The sequence below is a fragment of the Podarcis tiliguerta genome (assembly GCF_965153285.1).
Source record: "Podarcis tiliguerta genome assembly, chromosome: 13".
NCBI lineage: Eukaryota > Metazoa > Chordata > Lepidosauria > Squamata > Lacertidae > Podarcis > Podarcis tiliguerta.
The window spans coordinates 16,708,641-16,726,384 of record NC_139546.1 but is presented as its reverse complement, the minus strand read 5'-3'; the positions used below and the strand labels follow the sequence as shown (position 1 = coordinate 16,726,384).

The 17,744-nt window shown below is 48.5% G+C and overlaps 1 protein-coding gene across 2 annotated transcripts in view; it reads right to left on the bottom strand.

Moving 5' to 3' along the window:
- Positions 1–17,744, bottom strand: part of SYT3 (synaptotagmin 3) — a 55,730-nt gene that overhangs the window by 30,078 nt on the left and 7,908 nt on the right. For both annotated transcript variants that reach the window (XM_083408191.1, XM_083408192.1), the window contains exons 2-3: positions 5,335–5,767; positions 1,966–2,106 (exon numbers count right to left, since the gene is read on the bottom strand). In XM_083408191.1, coding sequence (XP_083264317.1) covers positions 1,966–2,101 — 136 coding nt within the window. In that variant the 5' untranslated portion in view covers positions 2,102–2,106; positions 5,335–5,767. The remainder of the gene's footprint in view (positions 1–1,965; positions 2,107–5,334; positions 5,768–17,744) is intronic.

Sequence of the window (17,744 nt, the reverse complement as noted above, 5' to 3'; positions counted from 1 at the left end):
CTGGCCTCATGCAGCACCTGTCTCCAGCACCCTCAGGGGCCTCGTCTACTCAGGACGGAACAGCCCGGAACCTGGGCGATGTCACCAACTGCCAGTAGAGGCCTTGTGAATCTGATCCCTCCCGCACTGGCAGCCAAAAAGCAGGTAAACAAGAATAATTTTTACCAAGTAATTTTATTCAATACAGTGGTATCTCTGGTTAAGTACTTAATTCGTTCCGGAGGTCCGTCCTTAACCTGAAACTGTTCTTAACCTGAAGCACCACTTTAGCTAATGGAGTCTCCCGCTGCTGCCACGCCGCCGGAGCACGATTTCTGTTCTCATCCTGAAGCAAAGTTCTTAACCCGAGGTACTATTTCTGGGTTAGCAGAGTCTGTAACCTGAAGGGTATGTAACCCGAGGTACAACTGTATTCACAGAGGGAATTCAGTCTCCCAAAGATAGTGGCGCTGCTCTGAGTAAAGTCCCACCCCCTCTGTCTCTCCTATTCTACGTCACCCCTGTGGCGGCTAATCTGAGCTTTCTGCCTCGGAGCTCTCTGTTCTACTACTCTCAAGGCTCACCTGGTTCTGGGGGGGGGGGGGGTAGGGTTAGGAATGCTTCCCAAAGACCCTGAGTCTGTCAGCTGTCTCTCCCCTGGTGCTGTTGCTTCTTCCTGCTGTTCTTCTCCCAATATTCCCCAGCTTCTCCCCTCTGCAGCCTGTGAACTATCCCCTTCTGCAAACCACTGTTCTACATCTATACTGTCCTCTTCTCGGGAATGTTCAGGAAGAGGGGGGGACAGCAATCTCCACCTTTCCTCCTCAGTCCAGCCCCTGGCACCCTGGCAGACAAATCCACATAGCCCCTAATGATATTGTGAACCGCCCTGAGATCTACGGATGAAAAGCATTATACAAATTTTAATAATAATAATAATAATAATATGCCTTTTCTGCAGGTTTTAATAGAAAAGGTGCTTTGGGGGCCACTTGTCTCGAAATCGAGATATGAATAGAATAAATCGTACATATTAGGAAACTCAGCTTGCCAAGGGTGGAGTCTTAGGCAGCTCAGTTGGCTAGAGTGTGGTAGGGATAATGCCAAGGTTGCAGGTTCGATCCCAGTATGGGACAACTGCATATTCCTGCATTACAGGGGTTTGGACCAGATGGTCCAATTCTATAAATCTAAGCACAAGAGGGAGGTATCATTGGGCTACGGGGAAACCCAACCCCCAAGCTGTGGAAATAGTAATGATGATAGTAATAAATTAGGGTGATGGGGGCGAGACCCAAAACAGTCTACTGAGGACTGAGCATGCTCAATGGCCGCAGAGCCATCTGCTGAGGGAAGAAAACGGATGGAAGACAATGGAATGGAGTACCCTGGAAAACAGATATGGCTCACTGGCTGGCACCTTGAAGAAAAGGTCTCTCTTGTATATCCAGCCTTCCAGATTTCTCCATTGCTAAAATATGCCAAGACTGCCTCCCATTAAATCCCACCCTTGCAAGAGACAGCCAGCACAACCCGTGCCCTAATAAATACCCCAGCAACAAAAGTTTAAACAAAAAACTTCCAGAATTTTATTTTTAAAAATCGAATTGGAGGTAATTTGCATTTTTGCAACAGGAGTTGACATGTTTACACTTCTCAATTCAAAACATTTGTCCCCACCCCACCACCCACGGGGGGGTTTTTTGCTCCAGCAAAAGCAGTGAGGACTGGAAGCCTGATTGTTTTAAAATACAATTGCCAGGATCCTACAGATCTTCACATTTGGTTGGTAAACACGGACCAGCTGACACACCATTTGCCTGAGTGCCAGCATCAACACTGAGAATCCGATTTTACCCTAACAGTCCCTGTGCCTTCCCTCCACCTTCATGGACTCCTGCCTATGCCTAGGCCTCGATTCTTCCTCCTGTTGAGATCCTTCCCCTAGATATGGGTCATGTCCTTCCCTACCTCTAGGCTCCTCACCTGAGTTGATGGGACCCACATGGCCTGTCAGTTCCTGACACTTCTCACGTTCCTGGGCAGCGCATGTGTTGGAACACAGCACATGAAGAAGCTCCATTGCCCTGCGGTGTCTGTCTTCATCATAATCTCCCGACATGATGCCTGAAGACAGGACAGAAAACGTATTTTTCAACATATATTTAAGGAGGGAGGGGGGGAAACCAAGGTCATGCAAGTCTTTGGGGCCACGGTTACCTCAGAACCGAAGCTCAATGTGGCTACTTTTCAGCGCGACACTGATTCCCAATGTTCACGGAAGTGGGTTCCCAAGAGGCTACTGCCTATAAGGTCCTGGGTTCATTCCCCAGCGTCCCCTGGTAAACAAATCAGGTGTGCAGGTAGGGGAAAAGGATTCTCTGCTTGAGGCTTTGGACAGTGGCTGCCAGTCAGAGTGGACATCACTAGTCTGGCCTGAAATAAGGCCAGCTTCCTGTGTTCCTAGAAATGCGTCCTATGTCTGCTCATTATTTGGGGGCAACTGGGCTGCCGCTGGAAACGACTGCATCTGTTCCATTGGGGTTCTGCCCTCTTCCGCATTCGCCTTCAGCATGCCTTCAACTTCAATTCCCCCAGCAGAAGAGGAAAAGGGAAGCCTCGTCCATTGATGTGACAAAACCGTCACCCCTTAGAACAGGCTTCCTCAGCCTCAGCTCTCCAGATCTTTTTGGCCTACAACTCCCATGATCCCTAGCTAGTAGAATCAGTGGTCAGGGATGATGGGAATTGTGGTCTCAAAACATTTGGAGGGCTGAGGTTGAGGAAGCCTGCCTTGGAATAAGCCGTCCTGGGCCTCTGTTTAGATTTACCTTGTGGGGAGACCAGCTTTGGTCCACCCCACCTAAAAAACTTGCCCAATTTCCTACTTGGCATACCAATTTACTTTACCCAGAAAAGCAGTACCGTATAAAGGTTAGAGCAGTGACAGGGCAGTTTCCCTGTATAGGGAAGTTTTTAATGTTTTATTACGTTTTTGTATATGCTGGAAGCTGCCCAGAGTGGCTGGGGCAACCTAGTCAGATGGGTGAGGCATAAATAATAAAATTGTTATTGTTGTTGTTACTTCTTTCTGCCAAAGGCCATGGGGATAATTTGTGGGGGGCTGAACAGAAGCGGGGTGTGAACCTCCTTTTTCTCTGCCATCTCATTCTTGCTCTTTTGCTTCTGCTACCCATTTAACCCCTCTGTTTTCCCTCCATGAAATTAAGCCAAAATATATCTGGGCAGACCCAGGTCCAAGCAGCTCAGTGGGGTCTCAGCCATGCTAACTGGGTGACCTTGGGCAAGCCACTATGAGTCAATCTTTCTCAGCCTAGCCTACCTTACAAGGTTGTTGTGAGGATAAAATGGGAGACCCACGTGCGCCACCTTTGAGTTCCCCAGAGGAAAGGGTGGGCTGTAAATGGATTTTATACATGATGTCTCCTCAGGAAAACTATTGGGGGGGGGGGATTAGATTTGCAGCGTATGGACCTCACCCCTTCCCACAAACACCCCATTTTCCTTTTGAGCCAGGGTGTACATCATATACAGTGAAGGGAATGTAGAGCAGCCTAGATTGAAAGGCTTCTCCTCCAGTAACCCCTGACAGAAGCGTCAAATGCAGTCAGCCTGCGTTCTGTTTATTCCAGGCAGAAAATAGAAAGGCAGGCAGACAAGGGCAGACAGCAGGAGAAGCAACATGACCTTTTTTCAGGGTAATAGGCATTTATAGGAAGGGCTTCTGGTTTCCTGACCGATCCATGCTTGGGATTCCCCATTTCAGAGAATTGCAGAAGGGAGGCCAGGAGCCAAACTGGACCTTAACCAGGGAAATGAGCTCGATTCTCTTGTAACGTTAACATGTCTGCATGGGGGCCACATTTGCAAAGCAGAATCAGGAGGCAACACTTTTTAGATCTCAGTCCCTCCCAGGCAGCCTTGGCAAACATGCGCTCGCCAGACATTTTGGACTACAACTCCCAGAAGTCCTTGCCAGCGCAGTCCAAAACCAGGCACCAGGTAGGCCAAGGCTGCTCTAAGGTGCTCCCAGGCTCCTTTGGAGAGGCATTTCCTATAGGTAAGTTTGACTTGAAGGGCTCTCCTCAGCCAGATGGGGCACTGAGGTGAAACACAGTCAACAAGGCATATAAAATGGAGAGCATGTTAGGCCCTTCCAAAAGGGACATGGCCGGTTGCTAAGGAGGCAAAGGAGTTTAATGGTGAATTTTGGACATAATGGAGATGTAAAAGATTTGGATTATTATAAAAGATGCAGGAGGAAATGACTAACAATAGGGCCCACGAAAGGGAGGAAGGAAGATTATTTGGAATCTTGTTTTCATGATGTATTTTGGATATTTGATTGTAAAACTTTAATTTGAAAAACTAGATAAATAAATGTATAAAGAAGGAGAGAAGCAAAGGATTCGCTAAACATCACTTCCTGTTTCCCAACCGCTGCTGTTTTGTGGTCCAGGTATCGAACTCAGGAGGCAAGGGAGAAACGTGCTAAGAGGAAGGCACGCTTGGCAAATCCACACCGTGATCAACTCCTGCCCGGACACCAATGTCCCCACTGTGGAAGGACGTGTGGATCTAGAATTGGCCTCCATAGCCACTTACGGACTCAATGTTAAAATTGTGTTTATGGAAGACAATCTTACTCGGCTATGAGTGATTGCGAAAGAAAGAAAGAAAGAAAGAAAGAAAGAAAGAAAGAAAGAAAGATGGGGAGATTGGCCCTGGAGGAGGAATGGCAATGGCTGCCCCACATCCCAGCACCGTTTGTGGAGCTGATGGACATCACGTTGAGGAAAGACAGTGGAACATTTCCCTACAGATATAGGCCTACGGGCTTTCCCTCAAGGTTAGATCACCACTGGATCAAGTTTTAAGGGGGGGAAACAGCTGTTTCAGTACTTCTGGTCCCATAGTTGGTGTCTATGAACATTTTTTTCTTTTCTTTGCAGAGCGCAAGATGACTGAAGAAGAAGAAGAAGAGTTTGGATTTGATATCCCGCCTTTCACTCCCTTTAAGGAGTCTCAAAGCGGCTAACATTCTCCTTTCCCTTCCTCCCCCACAGCAAACACTCTGTGAGGTGAGTGGGGCTGAGAGACTTCAGAGAAGTGTGACTGGCCCAAGGTCACCCAGCAGCTGCATGTGGAGGAGCGGAGACGCGAACCCGGTTCCCCAGATTACGAGACTACCGCTCTTAACCACTACACCACACTGGCTCTCTGGCAGGTCCCTACCCACCAAGGAACTTACAATCAAACATTCAACACAGGGGAAGTAAGGAGATGGGAGGCAGGAACCGCCCTTTTCGAAAATGAACGTTGGCGCTATCTCACCTGGTCAGCAAACTGGTTCAGGGGGTGGCTGTCAGGTTGCTTCCGTGTTGCTGGATCCAGGATGCCAACCAGTCCAGGTCAATGCCAGCAAGATGCCAATACCAAGTCCCCGGGGATCCGAGTCCGCGTGTGAGCAGCTGCAAGCCGGAAGCAGGGCACCCAATCTGCCATCCGGCGAGCTGCTGGGTCCATGGGTCGCCAAGTGGGGAAGCGGCAGGGTGAGAGGGGTTGCGCCCTCTGCTGGATGCACGAGGGAACAATCTGCAGAGGCGAATTGGGTTAGTAGTCCTGGCTGGCTTTGCTATGCCTGGGTGGCGTGCCCAATCCCCAGCTGTCCTTGGGGGGCTTCTTCATGGCGGGAGGGGGCTGTTGTCTTAAGTCCTTGGTGAAATTGCACCGCTGCAGTTGCCACCCTCTTTAGTTCCGTAAGCACCTGCATGGATACAAAGGCTAGTTATTTGGGGTGGGCTCATTCCCTCCTCCTGTTGCTCCCATTCTTCCCATGACCACCCCCAGCCACATCACCTGGAACAGAGCATATGGATCTCTAGCACCCCCACCACCCCAACATCATTTTTGTAAGCCCAAAGACAGCTTCTTCTGTCAGTTTGCATTTCCTAGTACAGAAAGTATTGATCTGATGTGTGGAGATCTTTCCTATTCTACTTAATACAAGAAGGTTCAAGAAGTTTCTATGTGAAAGAAGCAGGAAGGTTTTTGTTGTTTGGGTTATTTCCTTCTGGGAAGCTGAGTACAGCTGGTTTAAACTCGTTCTGTTATCTTTCTGTCAAGGTCATGCTGATTATAATAGGGAGGCCAGAAGGAGCCCGAGTTTCACTTATTATCTCTTTTCTGTCTCTTTGTTCTAGTCTGGTGTTCTGGATGCTATAATGTTAAGGTTTGGCCTTATTATAAGTATTGCAAGTTTCATAGTAAGTGCTACAACTGGATTTTTCGCGGACTGTTCCAATCCTGAATGTGTTGGATCCGTGACCATTATGCTCATTTGCCTTCAGTAAAGCTCTGCTGGATGAAGTACAATTGCCTCTGGTCTATGTTATAAAACTCTGCATTGTGTTTAAGTTTCTTCCTCCGCTGGCGCTGGCAAGTCATCTTCTTCCAACAGGCTGAAAACAAGAATAGTGGAAGCCAGGACACCCGGGTTTCTTGAGAGCTATCTGGTGGGATTGGGCAGTCGCAGAGTAAGAGAAATCCAAATTCTAGCGCTGGGAATTGGTTATGCCAGGGTTCTCACAAAAGAAACACTGTTTGCGTGGTGCCCATGGGCACAATGGTGCCCTTGAAGTCTTCTTCTGGTGCCCACAAAGCCTCTGAGGGCCCCCCCATCCTTCACTGCCCCCCTGGCAATCAGATAGGGAAGGTGCTTACCTTTTTCTTCATCAAGCTAAGGAAAAAGTTGGAGGAGTGCCATTCTTTCCCACTTCCTCTTTCAGCTAGATGTGCTTTTCGAGGCTCGCATCGATATACCTCAGCCAGTACAGCACAAGACTCTTGATCCCAGGGTTGTGGGTTCGAGTTCCACACTGGGTGAAAGATTCCTGACCCTTGTGGCCCCCTCCAACTCTACAAATCTATGGTTCTACCATCCACCTTATACCCAGATCCCTTGGAAAAGCAAACTGCGCACACATTTTCTCCCTTTCTGTCTCTCGAGGAGGCAGCAGGGGTGTGTGTTACGGGTGTCATTTGTGGGAAGGAGAAAGGAAATGATCAGAGGGGGAGGGACCTACAGCTCTCGCTCAAAAACTGGGCCTAAAAAAACGCCGGCAATGTTTTAGAAGAATTAAGAGGTGGCAGTCACTGAAAGGCAATAACGCCCAGATTCTCTAAGCCAAGAGTGTGATCAGGGCCAAGTACACACAAGACTTGGGGCCCACTTCCAAGATATAGGCTGTATACACACTGTAACCTTAAGACACATTCAAAGCCCATTATGTTCCTCAAAGAATTCTGGGCATTGTAGTTTGCCCCTCACGGAGTCACAATTCCCAGCAACTCTCAACAGATGACAGTGCCCATAATTCTTTGAGGGCAGAGAATGTGCTTTGAATGTTCTTTAAAGGTGAGTGGGCAGCCATAGGGTTGTAACCAACGTCAGTCAAGCTCAGAGCAGGCCCACTGGAATTAATGGAAGCTGCTGACTTGGATCCTTTTGGGTTCCACACAGGTTTACTGTGAGTAGGACTTGGTTGGATACAGTCCATCCATTTATAGATTTATTTATAGATTTATAGTGCAGAGTTTCTGAGGGAGGGGGAAGACAACTTAGGTTCTCACCATCAAAGATTACTCTATTACATTATTGAGTGCCAGCAGCATTTTCTGGGCTCGCTGTACGTTAACTGGGACCTCTGCCCCACCTGCGATCTACCAGCAAGAGCTGCTGCTTAGGTACATATTAGAATTAAAACTGTGAGGTCTCTTCGAACCTCTAATGCAACTTCTCTCCCTCACCTACTCACAGGCATCCATTTCCCCTTTCCGCCCTGTCCAGCGCTTGCAGGTAAAAGAAAAGGTAAAGGACTCCTGGACAGTTAAGTCCAGTCAAAGGCGACTATGGGGTTGCAGCGCTCATCTCGCTTTCAGGTCGAGGGAGCCGGCGTTTGACCACAGACAGCTTTCCAGGTCATGTGTCCAGCATGACTAAACTGCTTCTGGCACAACAGGATACCATGATGGAAACTAGAGTGCACGGAAACGCCGTTTACCTTCCCACCACAGCGGTACCTATTTATCTAGTAGCACTTGCATGCTTTCGAACTGCTTGGTTGGCAGGAGCTGGGACAGAGCAACGGGAGCTCACCCCGTCGCGGGGATTTGAACCACTGACCTTCTGATCGGCAAGCCCAAGAGACTCAGTGGTTTAGACCACAGTGCTTGCAAGTCACTTGTCGCCAGTCGATACCATCCACGCGGGATGCCTGGCAACCACAGATCAATACAATCGGAGCCATGACCGAAAAGTCAATGAAGATGGCGGGTGGCCTGGAACCCTGACTGGCAGAGCACTTTGCAGTGTGTTGGGTCGGCCCGTAAACAAAGCGCAAATAAATAAGTAAATAAATATTGGGGGTGGGGAAGAGAGAGATGGGGCTAAAAACACACACACAAAAGAGGTTGGCACTCCCCTAGGCCACCCGCTATCAACACCCCTGGGTGTGATGTAGTGGATTCAGGCGAGGGAATCCGAGACGCCCTACGGGTGTGAGGAATGGGGTATATTAGGCACCTGCTGATAATCTGTGCCGCTGTGCTCTTGCGTAAAAACGTGGGGGGGGGGTCTCCCCCAAATATAAATTCCATCACAGCATTCCCTGCCTTTGCAGACTGAGGAACAGTGTGTGTGGCCTAATTAGAGACTGGAAGGTTGGAAATCACAATGGTTTTTGTGTGCAAGAGAAAGAGATAACACAAACCAATTTTTCTCATTCTCCACCTTTGTCCCTTTTCTATAAAGGAAGACGGGCTAACCATGGGAGACTCCTTTTCTCCGGGAGAATAGTGAGTCATGAGGGTGAGGAGATGATATCCAGGTCTTCAGCTTTCCCCCACCCTGCCAATACCGCTGCAGCTTCTTCCGCTGCATCTCTGCTGGAGTCGCCAGCGTCCGCTCCTGCCCAGAATAACAAGTACCAAGGGCTGGGTGATGATAGTACAGCATATCCCCCCCTCGCCCCCCTCCTCCCCAGTCTTTACAGCTGTGATCTCAATCTTTCTCGCTCACCTCTCATCCCCGGCCCTCGGCCTGCCTCGCCCACACACCCGGACCAAAAATCACCCCCGTGCAACCCCATCCTTGGCAGCTCCTCTACACCCCCAAAACAGCCGGTTCTTCTTTCCATACCGCTGCCACCATTTATAAACATTTCTTTTCAAAAAGGCAGGTAAACATGACAGCGTTTCGACCGGGTGGCGGGGGCTGAGGGGAGAATGAAAGGCACATGTCTGGCAACAGCCTTGCCCTCGGCAAACCCCGAATTAGCAGGTTTCAGCCATTTCATTATCTCACCCCCTGTCCTCTCGGTTTTTCCAGGATCATCTAAAATCATTAATAATTATTTTTGACATCCTTATCAGACAGACCTGGGGTCTCCCCCCATGCCCCTTCCGGCCTCCCTCGATTTATTTCTTGCTCTCCTGCCCAGCTAAGTAGCGTCCTCTGGGCCAAAGCTAATCTAATTATTATTGTTGTTGATGATAATATCTTCCTGTCTAGCCTCCCAGCCTTATCTACAGGATTTCTGCTACTACACATGCACCTTTCACACCTTCCCCGGTCGAACGGCTAATTGCCACACATCTTCACCATCTCTGCCTCCCAGTTTTCCTCAATTCATCCATCCACCCTGCAACACCCTGCCTTGCCACCCGAGCCTTCATTTATCAGCTCCAGAAGGAATCACTCAGCTACGGGGAGGAGGAGATGGGGAAGAACAGATCCCAAAGGCCTCTGGGGTGAAAGCGCATCCATGCACCCAAATCTCTCTGAAGTGAACCATCCCAAAATGTCGGATTCTTCACAGGCCCCCTCGCTTAGGAGACACCATAAACCTTGCCCTCCGTCATGTGGAAGTGAGTGTCAGGGCAGGTGCCGGTGTAAGGTCAGCAGTAACTCACAAGGTGTTGGCGAAGTTAACTCTTTATTCAAAGAAACAAAAAGCAGCTCAGGCCGAGTGAGTAGATCTTGCCCCAATGTGGCAGTTGTGAGGACTGCCTTCCCACAGTTGCCCAAATCTCCTTCTCTCCAAGCAACCTGAGGCGCCTTCATCTTGTCTCTCTTTGCTCCGCCCTCTTCATTCCTCTTTGGGTTCTTGGAGACTGGGGAGCAGGGAGCTGAGTGCCACAGGAGGAGGAGACCCCCCAACTTCTTCAGCAACCTGCCTCCACTCTGCCTTTTGACTCCTCTCCAGCCTTTGCTTCTGGACTGCTCTCTGCCACAGCTTCTTCCTGCTCACTAAACCATGTTACCTCTTCAGTTTCTGACTCCTCCTCAGCATTAGAAACTCAGGTACATAGGTTATAGTCGCCACAACGGAACCTCTAGGTACCGCATTTTTTGTTTTTGCAATGGAACCTCTTATTTTCACTCTTATTTTCACACACACACACACACACACACACATATATATATGAATAAATCTCAAAGCTATTTACAACACATTAAAACATCAAATAAAACAATCCAGAATACAGTGGTACCTTGGTTCCCGAACGGCTTGGCTCCCGAACAAATTGGCTCCCATACACCACAAACCCGGAAGGGAGTTTTCCGGTCTGCAAACGTTTTTCGGAATCTGGACGTCTGACATGGCTTCCGATTGAGTGCAAGAAGCTCCTGTAGCCAATCGGAAGCTGTGCCTTGGTTTTTGAACCGTTCTGGGAGTCAAACGGAGTCCCAGAATGGATTAAGTTTGAGAACCAAGGTACCACTGTAAAACACAATTCAGGCTTCAAGGAAAATATTTCAGATCTTCCTCTAAGTGGCATTTTGCTTTCCGTAGTCACCAGCCTGACTTCCAGAGATCTCCACATGGTCGCAATTGGACCCATGCCAGTCACAAAACGCACTTGGCTAATTTTGAACACTGCTCCTGCTCCCAGTCTCCTCTCTCTCCTCCCTCTGACCACTCATTGTTGTCCCACCACCAGTCCCCTGGCTCTGAGCCTTCTTCCCCTGGGGGTTCCCTTGGGGGGGTTCCCCAACTGACTCCTGCCCCCACCCCTCTGCATCAAGCCAGTCCATGACAGGGAGTGAGGACAGGCCCGAGAAGGTGTTCACACCACTGGACCGGCTGGCAGAGGCTGCTTACGTAGTCTACATTTAGCACACACCACTCCCCGCCTCCCAAAAAATCCCAGGGACTGTGGTTCTCTGAGGAGTAAAAGCAAAGCACACATTGTGTAGGCAGCCACAGTTCAAGGGCTGGGACGGTGACCCACTCCGGAAAATCCTCTCCCCTGGCGCTGCGGGTCAAAGTGTTAGCAGGAAGACCCCATCAATGCCAGGCGCCCAGATGGTCCCTGCCACATCACGTTAGGGAAAGCTTTGCAAACAAGGCCGCAGCCAGCCCAAGCCTTCTGCCAGTCCGCTTGGGGATGAAGGCAGGGCAGAGGGAGCATGTGGAAAACATACGCAAAGCACCCAGCTGTCTGCAGCGCCAGCCCAGATGCGGTACAATCCGTGCCCGTGTGCGTGGCTCCGGGGTCCGCGCACATATTTGCTCACGCACGTTTTTCTTTGAGAAGCTGGCCCACGCGCTCAAACCTCCGTTTAGCAAATCAAATGCCCGCCGTTCTCCTGAGCGATGAAAGGACTCCATGGGGAACGATAGCAGAGCACCTTCTCTGCAGGCACAAAGGTTTAAGTCCCTGGCATCGCCAGTTTAAAAGACTTGGCAGCAGGTAAGTGGGGGAAACCCCCTCTCTGCTAGAGAGCTGGGAGAACGGCTGCCTGTCTGAGTTGACAATATTAGGCTTGATGGTCAAAGAGTCGGATTCGGTAGAAGCCAGCTTCCTTTTCTCCAAGCACAGCCACGCTGCTTTGCCCCGAATATGTCACACAACCTGGGAGAACACCAAAAGCGCGCTGGTGCCGCCATGTCTCTGACGCAAAGCTGCTTAAAAGGAGTTCATTAATTCTGACATGCTTGCGGGAGCAGAAATGCTTAATTTCGCGAAAAGGGAAGTTCCAGCACTCATCTTACCTATGAACCCGTGTTCCCTTTCTCAGGAGCCGGGCCCTACAAGACAGAGTCACGGCAGATGTCCACAGACGGGCAGTATGGTGCAATGGTCGGACTTACATTGGGGGGCAGGGGACTGAGTTCAGTAAGCCGCAATGCTTACTGAATTACCTCAGCTCTCAGCCTAATCTACGTCACAGGGCTGTTGCGAGGATAAAATTGGAGGGAAAGAGAGAATTACATACGCCATCCCAAGGTTTTCAGGGGAAGGGCCGGGATAAAAATGTAACAAATAACAAAACTTCAACATGGGCTGGCTTGGAAAAGATGGCCGAATTCTGAGAGAAAGCGATTTTACAAACTTGGAGGATTGCGGGTGAACAGCGCCGCCCCTTCGCCGTTGAGTCGTATACACTATTTAATTTTTGTGATGTGCTTAATTTTTAAAAAGGCAATGAGCAGTCAAAAAAGGAGGAGGATTTAGTGGCAAGGGTGCTCAAATACAGACTCCTCAAATAGAATTAAAAATATAAATGAAAAATATAGTGAAAAAGCAGTGGCAGGGAATGCATAACAAATGGCCCGGGACCTCTTTAGAACCATATTCTAACCACACTATCTGAGTCTGTACCAAACCTTACAATCACCTGCTGGATAGCTCAGTCGGTAGGGCAAGAGACTCTTAATCCCAGGGTTGTGGGTTTGAGCCCCACGTTGGGTGAAAGACTCCTGCATTGAAGGGGGTTGGACTAGATGACCCTTGTGTACCTTTCCAGTTCTACAATTCTTTGTCACTATCCGTGGTTAGGTGGCTGATGACCACAAGGAGGTTCCTCTAAGTCATGGCGCTTCACTTTTGGAGTGCTCACTTCGAAGAAGCCTGCCTGGCCCCTGCTCTTAGAGCTTTTCAATAATAATAATAATAATAATAATAATAATAATATCCAGACATTCCAGTGTGTTATACAGCTAGTTTTAAGCAGCACTTTTTTTCTTTAAAAAAATAAAATGTTATGGGGTACTCTCATTTTGCTACTCATATTTAAATACTTCCCCTCAATGAGGCCAAACTTAGATACACAAAATGTTTAGGGGTCTGCGTCCCCCCCAGAAAAAAGCACTGGTTTTAAGTGTTGCTTTATTGTCCAATCTGATTTAATTAAATTGATGCTGCCAGGGAGTTGTGGTTTGTTTGGGTTTTTTGCATTTTGGATTAATGAATTTTTATTATAACATTTTATTCTTTTAAACTGCAAGGTGTACCGGGAACCGAAGGTTGGCTCTGAGTAGGATGCAAAACAGGGTAGGTGCATTCTTTCGTGGCAGACTATGGCTTCTAAAAATGAATCATGGTACAGTGGTACCTCGGGTTACAGACGCTTCAGGTTACATACGCTTCAGGTTACAGACTCCGCTAACCCAGAAATAGTACCTCAGGTTAAGAACTTTGCTTCAGGATGAGAACAGAAATCGTGTTCCGGTGGCGCTGCAGCAGTGGGAGACTCCATTAGCTAAAATGGTGCTTCAGGTTAAGAACAGTTTCATGTTAAGAACGGACCTCTGGAACGAATTAAGTACTTAACCCGAGGTACCACTGTACCTGACTTGGACTAGGCCAACAGCAGGAAATAATGCAGTTTGACCGCGAAAAGAACTGTGGCCCCACTTAGGAGGCCTGGAGGATTTGAGAAGCTCATAAAGATGGAGGAACAGCCCTGCAATGTCAGACCAATGGGGCACTGAACCCTCACCCGGCTTGGTTGGCTGCCCAGCTGGCATTGGCCCTTGGCAGAGCCTTTCATTGGTGGCTCCATGACTGTGAGATACCCCACACTATCCTACATACCCTCAAACATCTCCCTGATGAAAATAGAGACATCCTCCTCCAACATTTCTCCGAGGAGAAGAGGGACCTCCTAAGGGAAAGCGGGACATTCTGGGATCAAATCAGAAACCGGGACAGCTTCTGCAAATCCAGGACTGTCCCTGGAAAACAGAGACACTTGGAGGGACTGTCCCTAGTGAGGTGCGTTTGCTGGAAATGTTACAGGTTCCCCATTCGCCAATTTAAATAGAATTATATATCTCAATGTCGCGGGGAGGACTGTGATCTGCAGTCCTGTTCAGTCAGTGGTCAAGGGTGCACTAACTGCCAGTGGGCAGTTTCATGACCTCTGTGGCTCCCTTCTTATGGTTTTTGGGTTTTAGCCAGAATCTGAACTGGAGAGGACTTCTCGAAGAAGAAGAAGAAGAAGAAGAAGAAGAAGAAGAGTTTGGATTTGATATCCCGCCTTTCATTCCCTTTAAGGAGTCTCAAAGTGGCTAACATTCTCCTTTCCCTTCCTCCCCCACAACAAACACTCTGTGAGGTGAGTGGGGCTGAGAGACTTCAGAGAAGTGTGACTGGCCCAAGGTCACCCAGCAGCTGCATGTGGAGGAGCGGGGAAGCGAACCCAGTTCCCCAGATTACGAGACTACCGCTCTTAACCACTACACCACACTGGCTCTCTCGACTGGAGAAGACTCCATCAAACAGAGGACTGTCTCTGTGAAATAGGGCACATGGCCACCCTAGTTCTTTGGAGAGCCTGGAACCCTCTGCAGTTGGGCCAGTTGCATTACACATACAGTGGTATCTCGGGTTACAGATGCTTCAGGTTACAGACGCTTCAGGTTACAGACTCCGCTAACCCAGAAATAGTACCTCGGGTTAAGAACTTTGCTTTAGGATGGGAACAGAAATTGTGCGGCGGCAGTGGGAGGCCCCATTAGCTAAAGTGGTACCTCAGTTTAAGAACAGTTTCAGGTTAAGAACAAACCTCCAGAACGAATTAAGTTCTTAACCCGAGGTACCACTGTATTTGCTTAAGTTAGCACACCTCAGCCTTTTGCAGTCTTCTCTGTGCCACTGTTTATGGCCAGTTTTAGCCTGTGATGAGAATTGTGATCATCATCATCTTTTCTCAGCATAAGCCAGATATGGATCAAGCATGTCAGAGATAAAATATCTGAAAGAGAGATTGATTTTTTTCACCTCTGTTTGTGTCTGGGCTTTCCAAGCCTTCAGGAAACTTCCTAGGAAGGCAATATGTCTGATGCTTGTTTGTTTCACGTTTCCCCAGGAAGATAAATAGGAATGCCTGCTAACTTTCAAGAGTCAGGCGGCACCTTAATGCTCACACACTTAATAGTGCAATCCTACACCTCTTTACTCAGAAGTAAGTCCTACTGTACTCAATGGGACCTGCTCCCAGGATCTGCCAATTCTGGTCCCCTTGGTTTCTCATTTCCCCAACCTTAATTTCCGTTCTTGAAATTGCAATTTCAAGAAAATTCATCAGCACTTTTGCAAATTTCTCCCAATAAACACATCTTTGTATGCAGTTTTGAGCAATGTACTCATTCTTGTAAGCAGTTTCTCATCATGCAATGCTTTTTGGTATGTTGCTTTTGGGAACATATTCATTTTAACGCACACTTTCCCCACCTCCTTATATATGCACCTTTGTAAGCATAGTTTGGTCAAACAACTGCATCACAAAATTCGGACAAGTGCGAATTTTGAAGGAAGGTCGTTGTTACGGTCCTCATACAGTTTTTCAAAGTGCACATCTGACCGATTTGCCTTCAAGAGCAAACGGAGCAGAATTTCTTCCCCATCCACTACTCCTAGGTACAGGATTGCAGTCATACTATGGCACGAACTTTCGTAAACAGGCAGCATCAGACCAGATGGTGCACTTAAGTAATTTTAGACTCGTGGCTTAATGGCCTCTGGGCAAGGGCGGGCCTCTTTTCATGTACTTTAAAATGTAGCAACCCAGCCCTGCTGGGTTTGGGGTCCTCCTGCTCAGCCCTGATGACATCTCTGCATCTGATGAAAAAACAGGCTCCTGTTTATGCCACATTAAAAGATGTTAAAGAACAACTCTTCCGAGTTCCTTTCTTTGGGGCGGTGGGAAGGCAACCTCCTAGTGCAGTTTGTCTTTCTGGCTCGTACTTCTTTCAAGCAATTTAAGTATCAGCTCCAAGAGCAGACAGAACAATAGGGCCATTCGTGCTGGCAAATTTCCATATCCTTTCTATTTTTAATTGTGAGGTTTTGGCATATGGATCTCTTCTCGTTTTCTTTTATCATCGTCATTCTTTTGAAAGCCCTATAACAGGAAACATGTTTGTGTGTGTGTGAGAGAGAGAGTGTCCCTCTATTTCTTTGGTTCATTCGCACCTGACAAAGATCAGGAATATCCCCATTTCAGAGACAGGCATGTTAAGGCCTTGATCCAGCTCTTGTGTTCTTCCAAGGCATTGCAGTGCTCCATGTGGAATTTTACAAGAACTCACCTCCACTGCACAAACTTAAGTGCACATCAGGAGCATGTCAACGCAACCTTCCCTCTGCCTCTGAGTCTTCGTGTGCTTGCACAAATGTAGCCAATCAGCACCACCCACCCACAAGTAAGAGAGAGGTATCAGCAGGGTCAAGGTACACCTGGTGTCTGCAGAAGTGAACACACACAAACCTGGGTGGGGGGAATCCCAAACAGCCCAATGCTGAGAGAAAAGTGAAAAGGGAATCAAGGAGGAGGGAGGATGGAATGGAGCAGCTGGACAAGAAGGAAGAAAGAACCATAGACATAAAAAAAGGTGTAGAGAATCCCCTCATTGCCTGGGATAGGTAGCTTCCTGGTTCACACGGGCGAACTGTTTTTAAACGTCTCCAGGGATGGAAGTGGAAGCTGCCCATAGAAAGCAATGGAGAAATCCAAGATTTTAATACACCTGGGATTAGGCACAAGAACGTCCCACCATCCTTCTTCATCTAAAATTGATCTCTGCCCCCACTGTCAATATAAGAAACAAGTCCAATAAATACAGTGGTACCTTGGGTTACATACGCTTCAGGTTACAGACTCCACTAACCCAGAAATAGTACCTCGGGTTAAGAACTTTGCTTCAGGATGAGAACAGAAATCGTGCTCCAGTGGCGCGGCAGCAGCAGGAGGCCCCATTAGCTAAAGTGGTGCTTCAGGTTAAGAACAGTTTCAGGTTAAGGACGGACCTCTGGAGTACTTAACCCAAGGTACCACTGTATTGAGCGTGTTCAGTGGGCACAGAATGCTGCCTGGTTGTGGGAAAGAGAGAGAAAGGGAAATGGGGCAGAGCTGGGGGAAATTGGCATGCCTGGGATCCTGAACAGAAGCTCTCCGAATTGCAGCATTTTGTCGCGGGACCCTTCCTGTCATTGCATGTACATGCGCCGCTGAATTGCACGCATCCATACGCAGACCCAGCAGCACACAGGCATCCATGCAGGTCGCAGTACCCTGCCTGCCGCTGAAATATTTCCCACGCCTCACCTGAGAACCTGCAAGCTGGCTAGCTGGAGCAGACTGAGGTCTGTCTAGCTAAGCATCCAGTTTCCAACAGATGCCTCTGCAGGCACATAAGCGGAGCATGGAAGCAACAGCCATCCTCTACAGTTTGTCCCCAGCACCGGACACACCTCCACCAGCCTGTTGCACATCATCCCTCGCTCATTACGCACATGCTCATTGGCTGGGCAAAAAAAGGATGCAGCAACAGTCTAATTCCGCTCCACTTGGTCCACTGCCCAGCATCCAACTGGGACTTCCACCGATAACACCCAGCCCTTGAAACCTGCCTTGGCGTTAAGCGCACGGGCAAAGCACCTGCTTCGAAGCA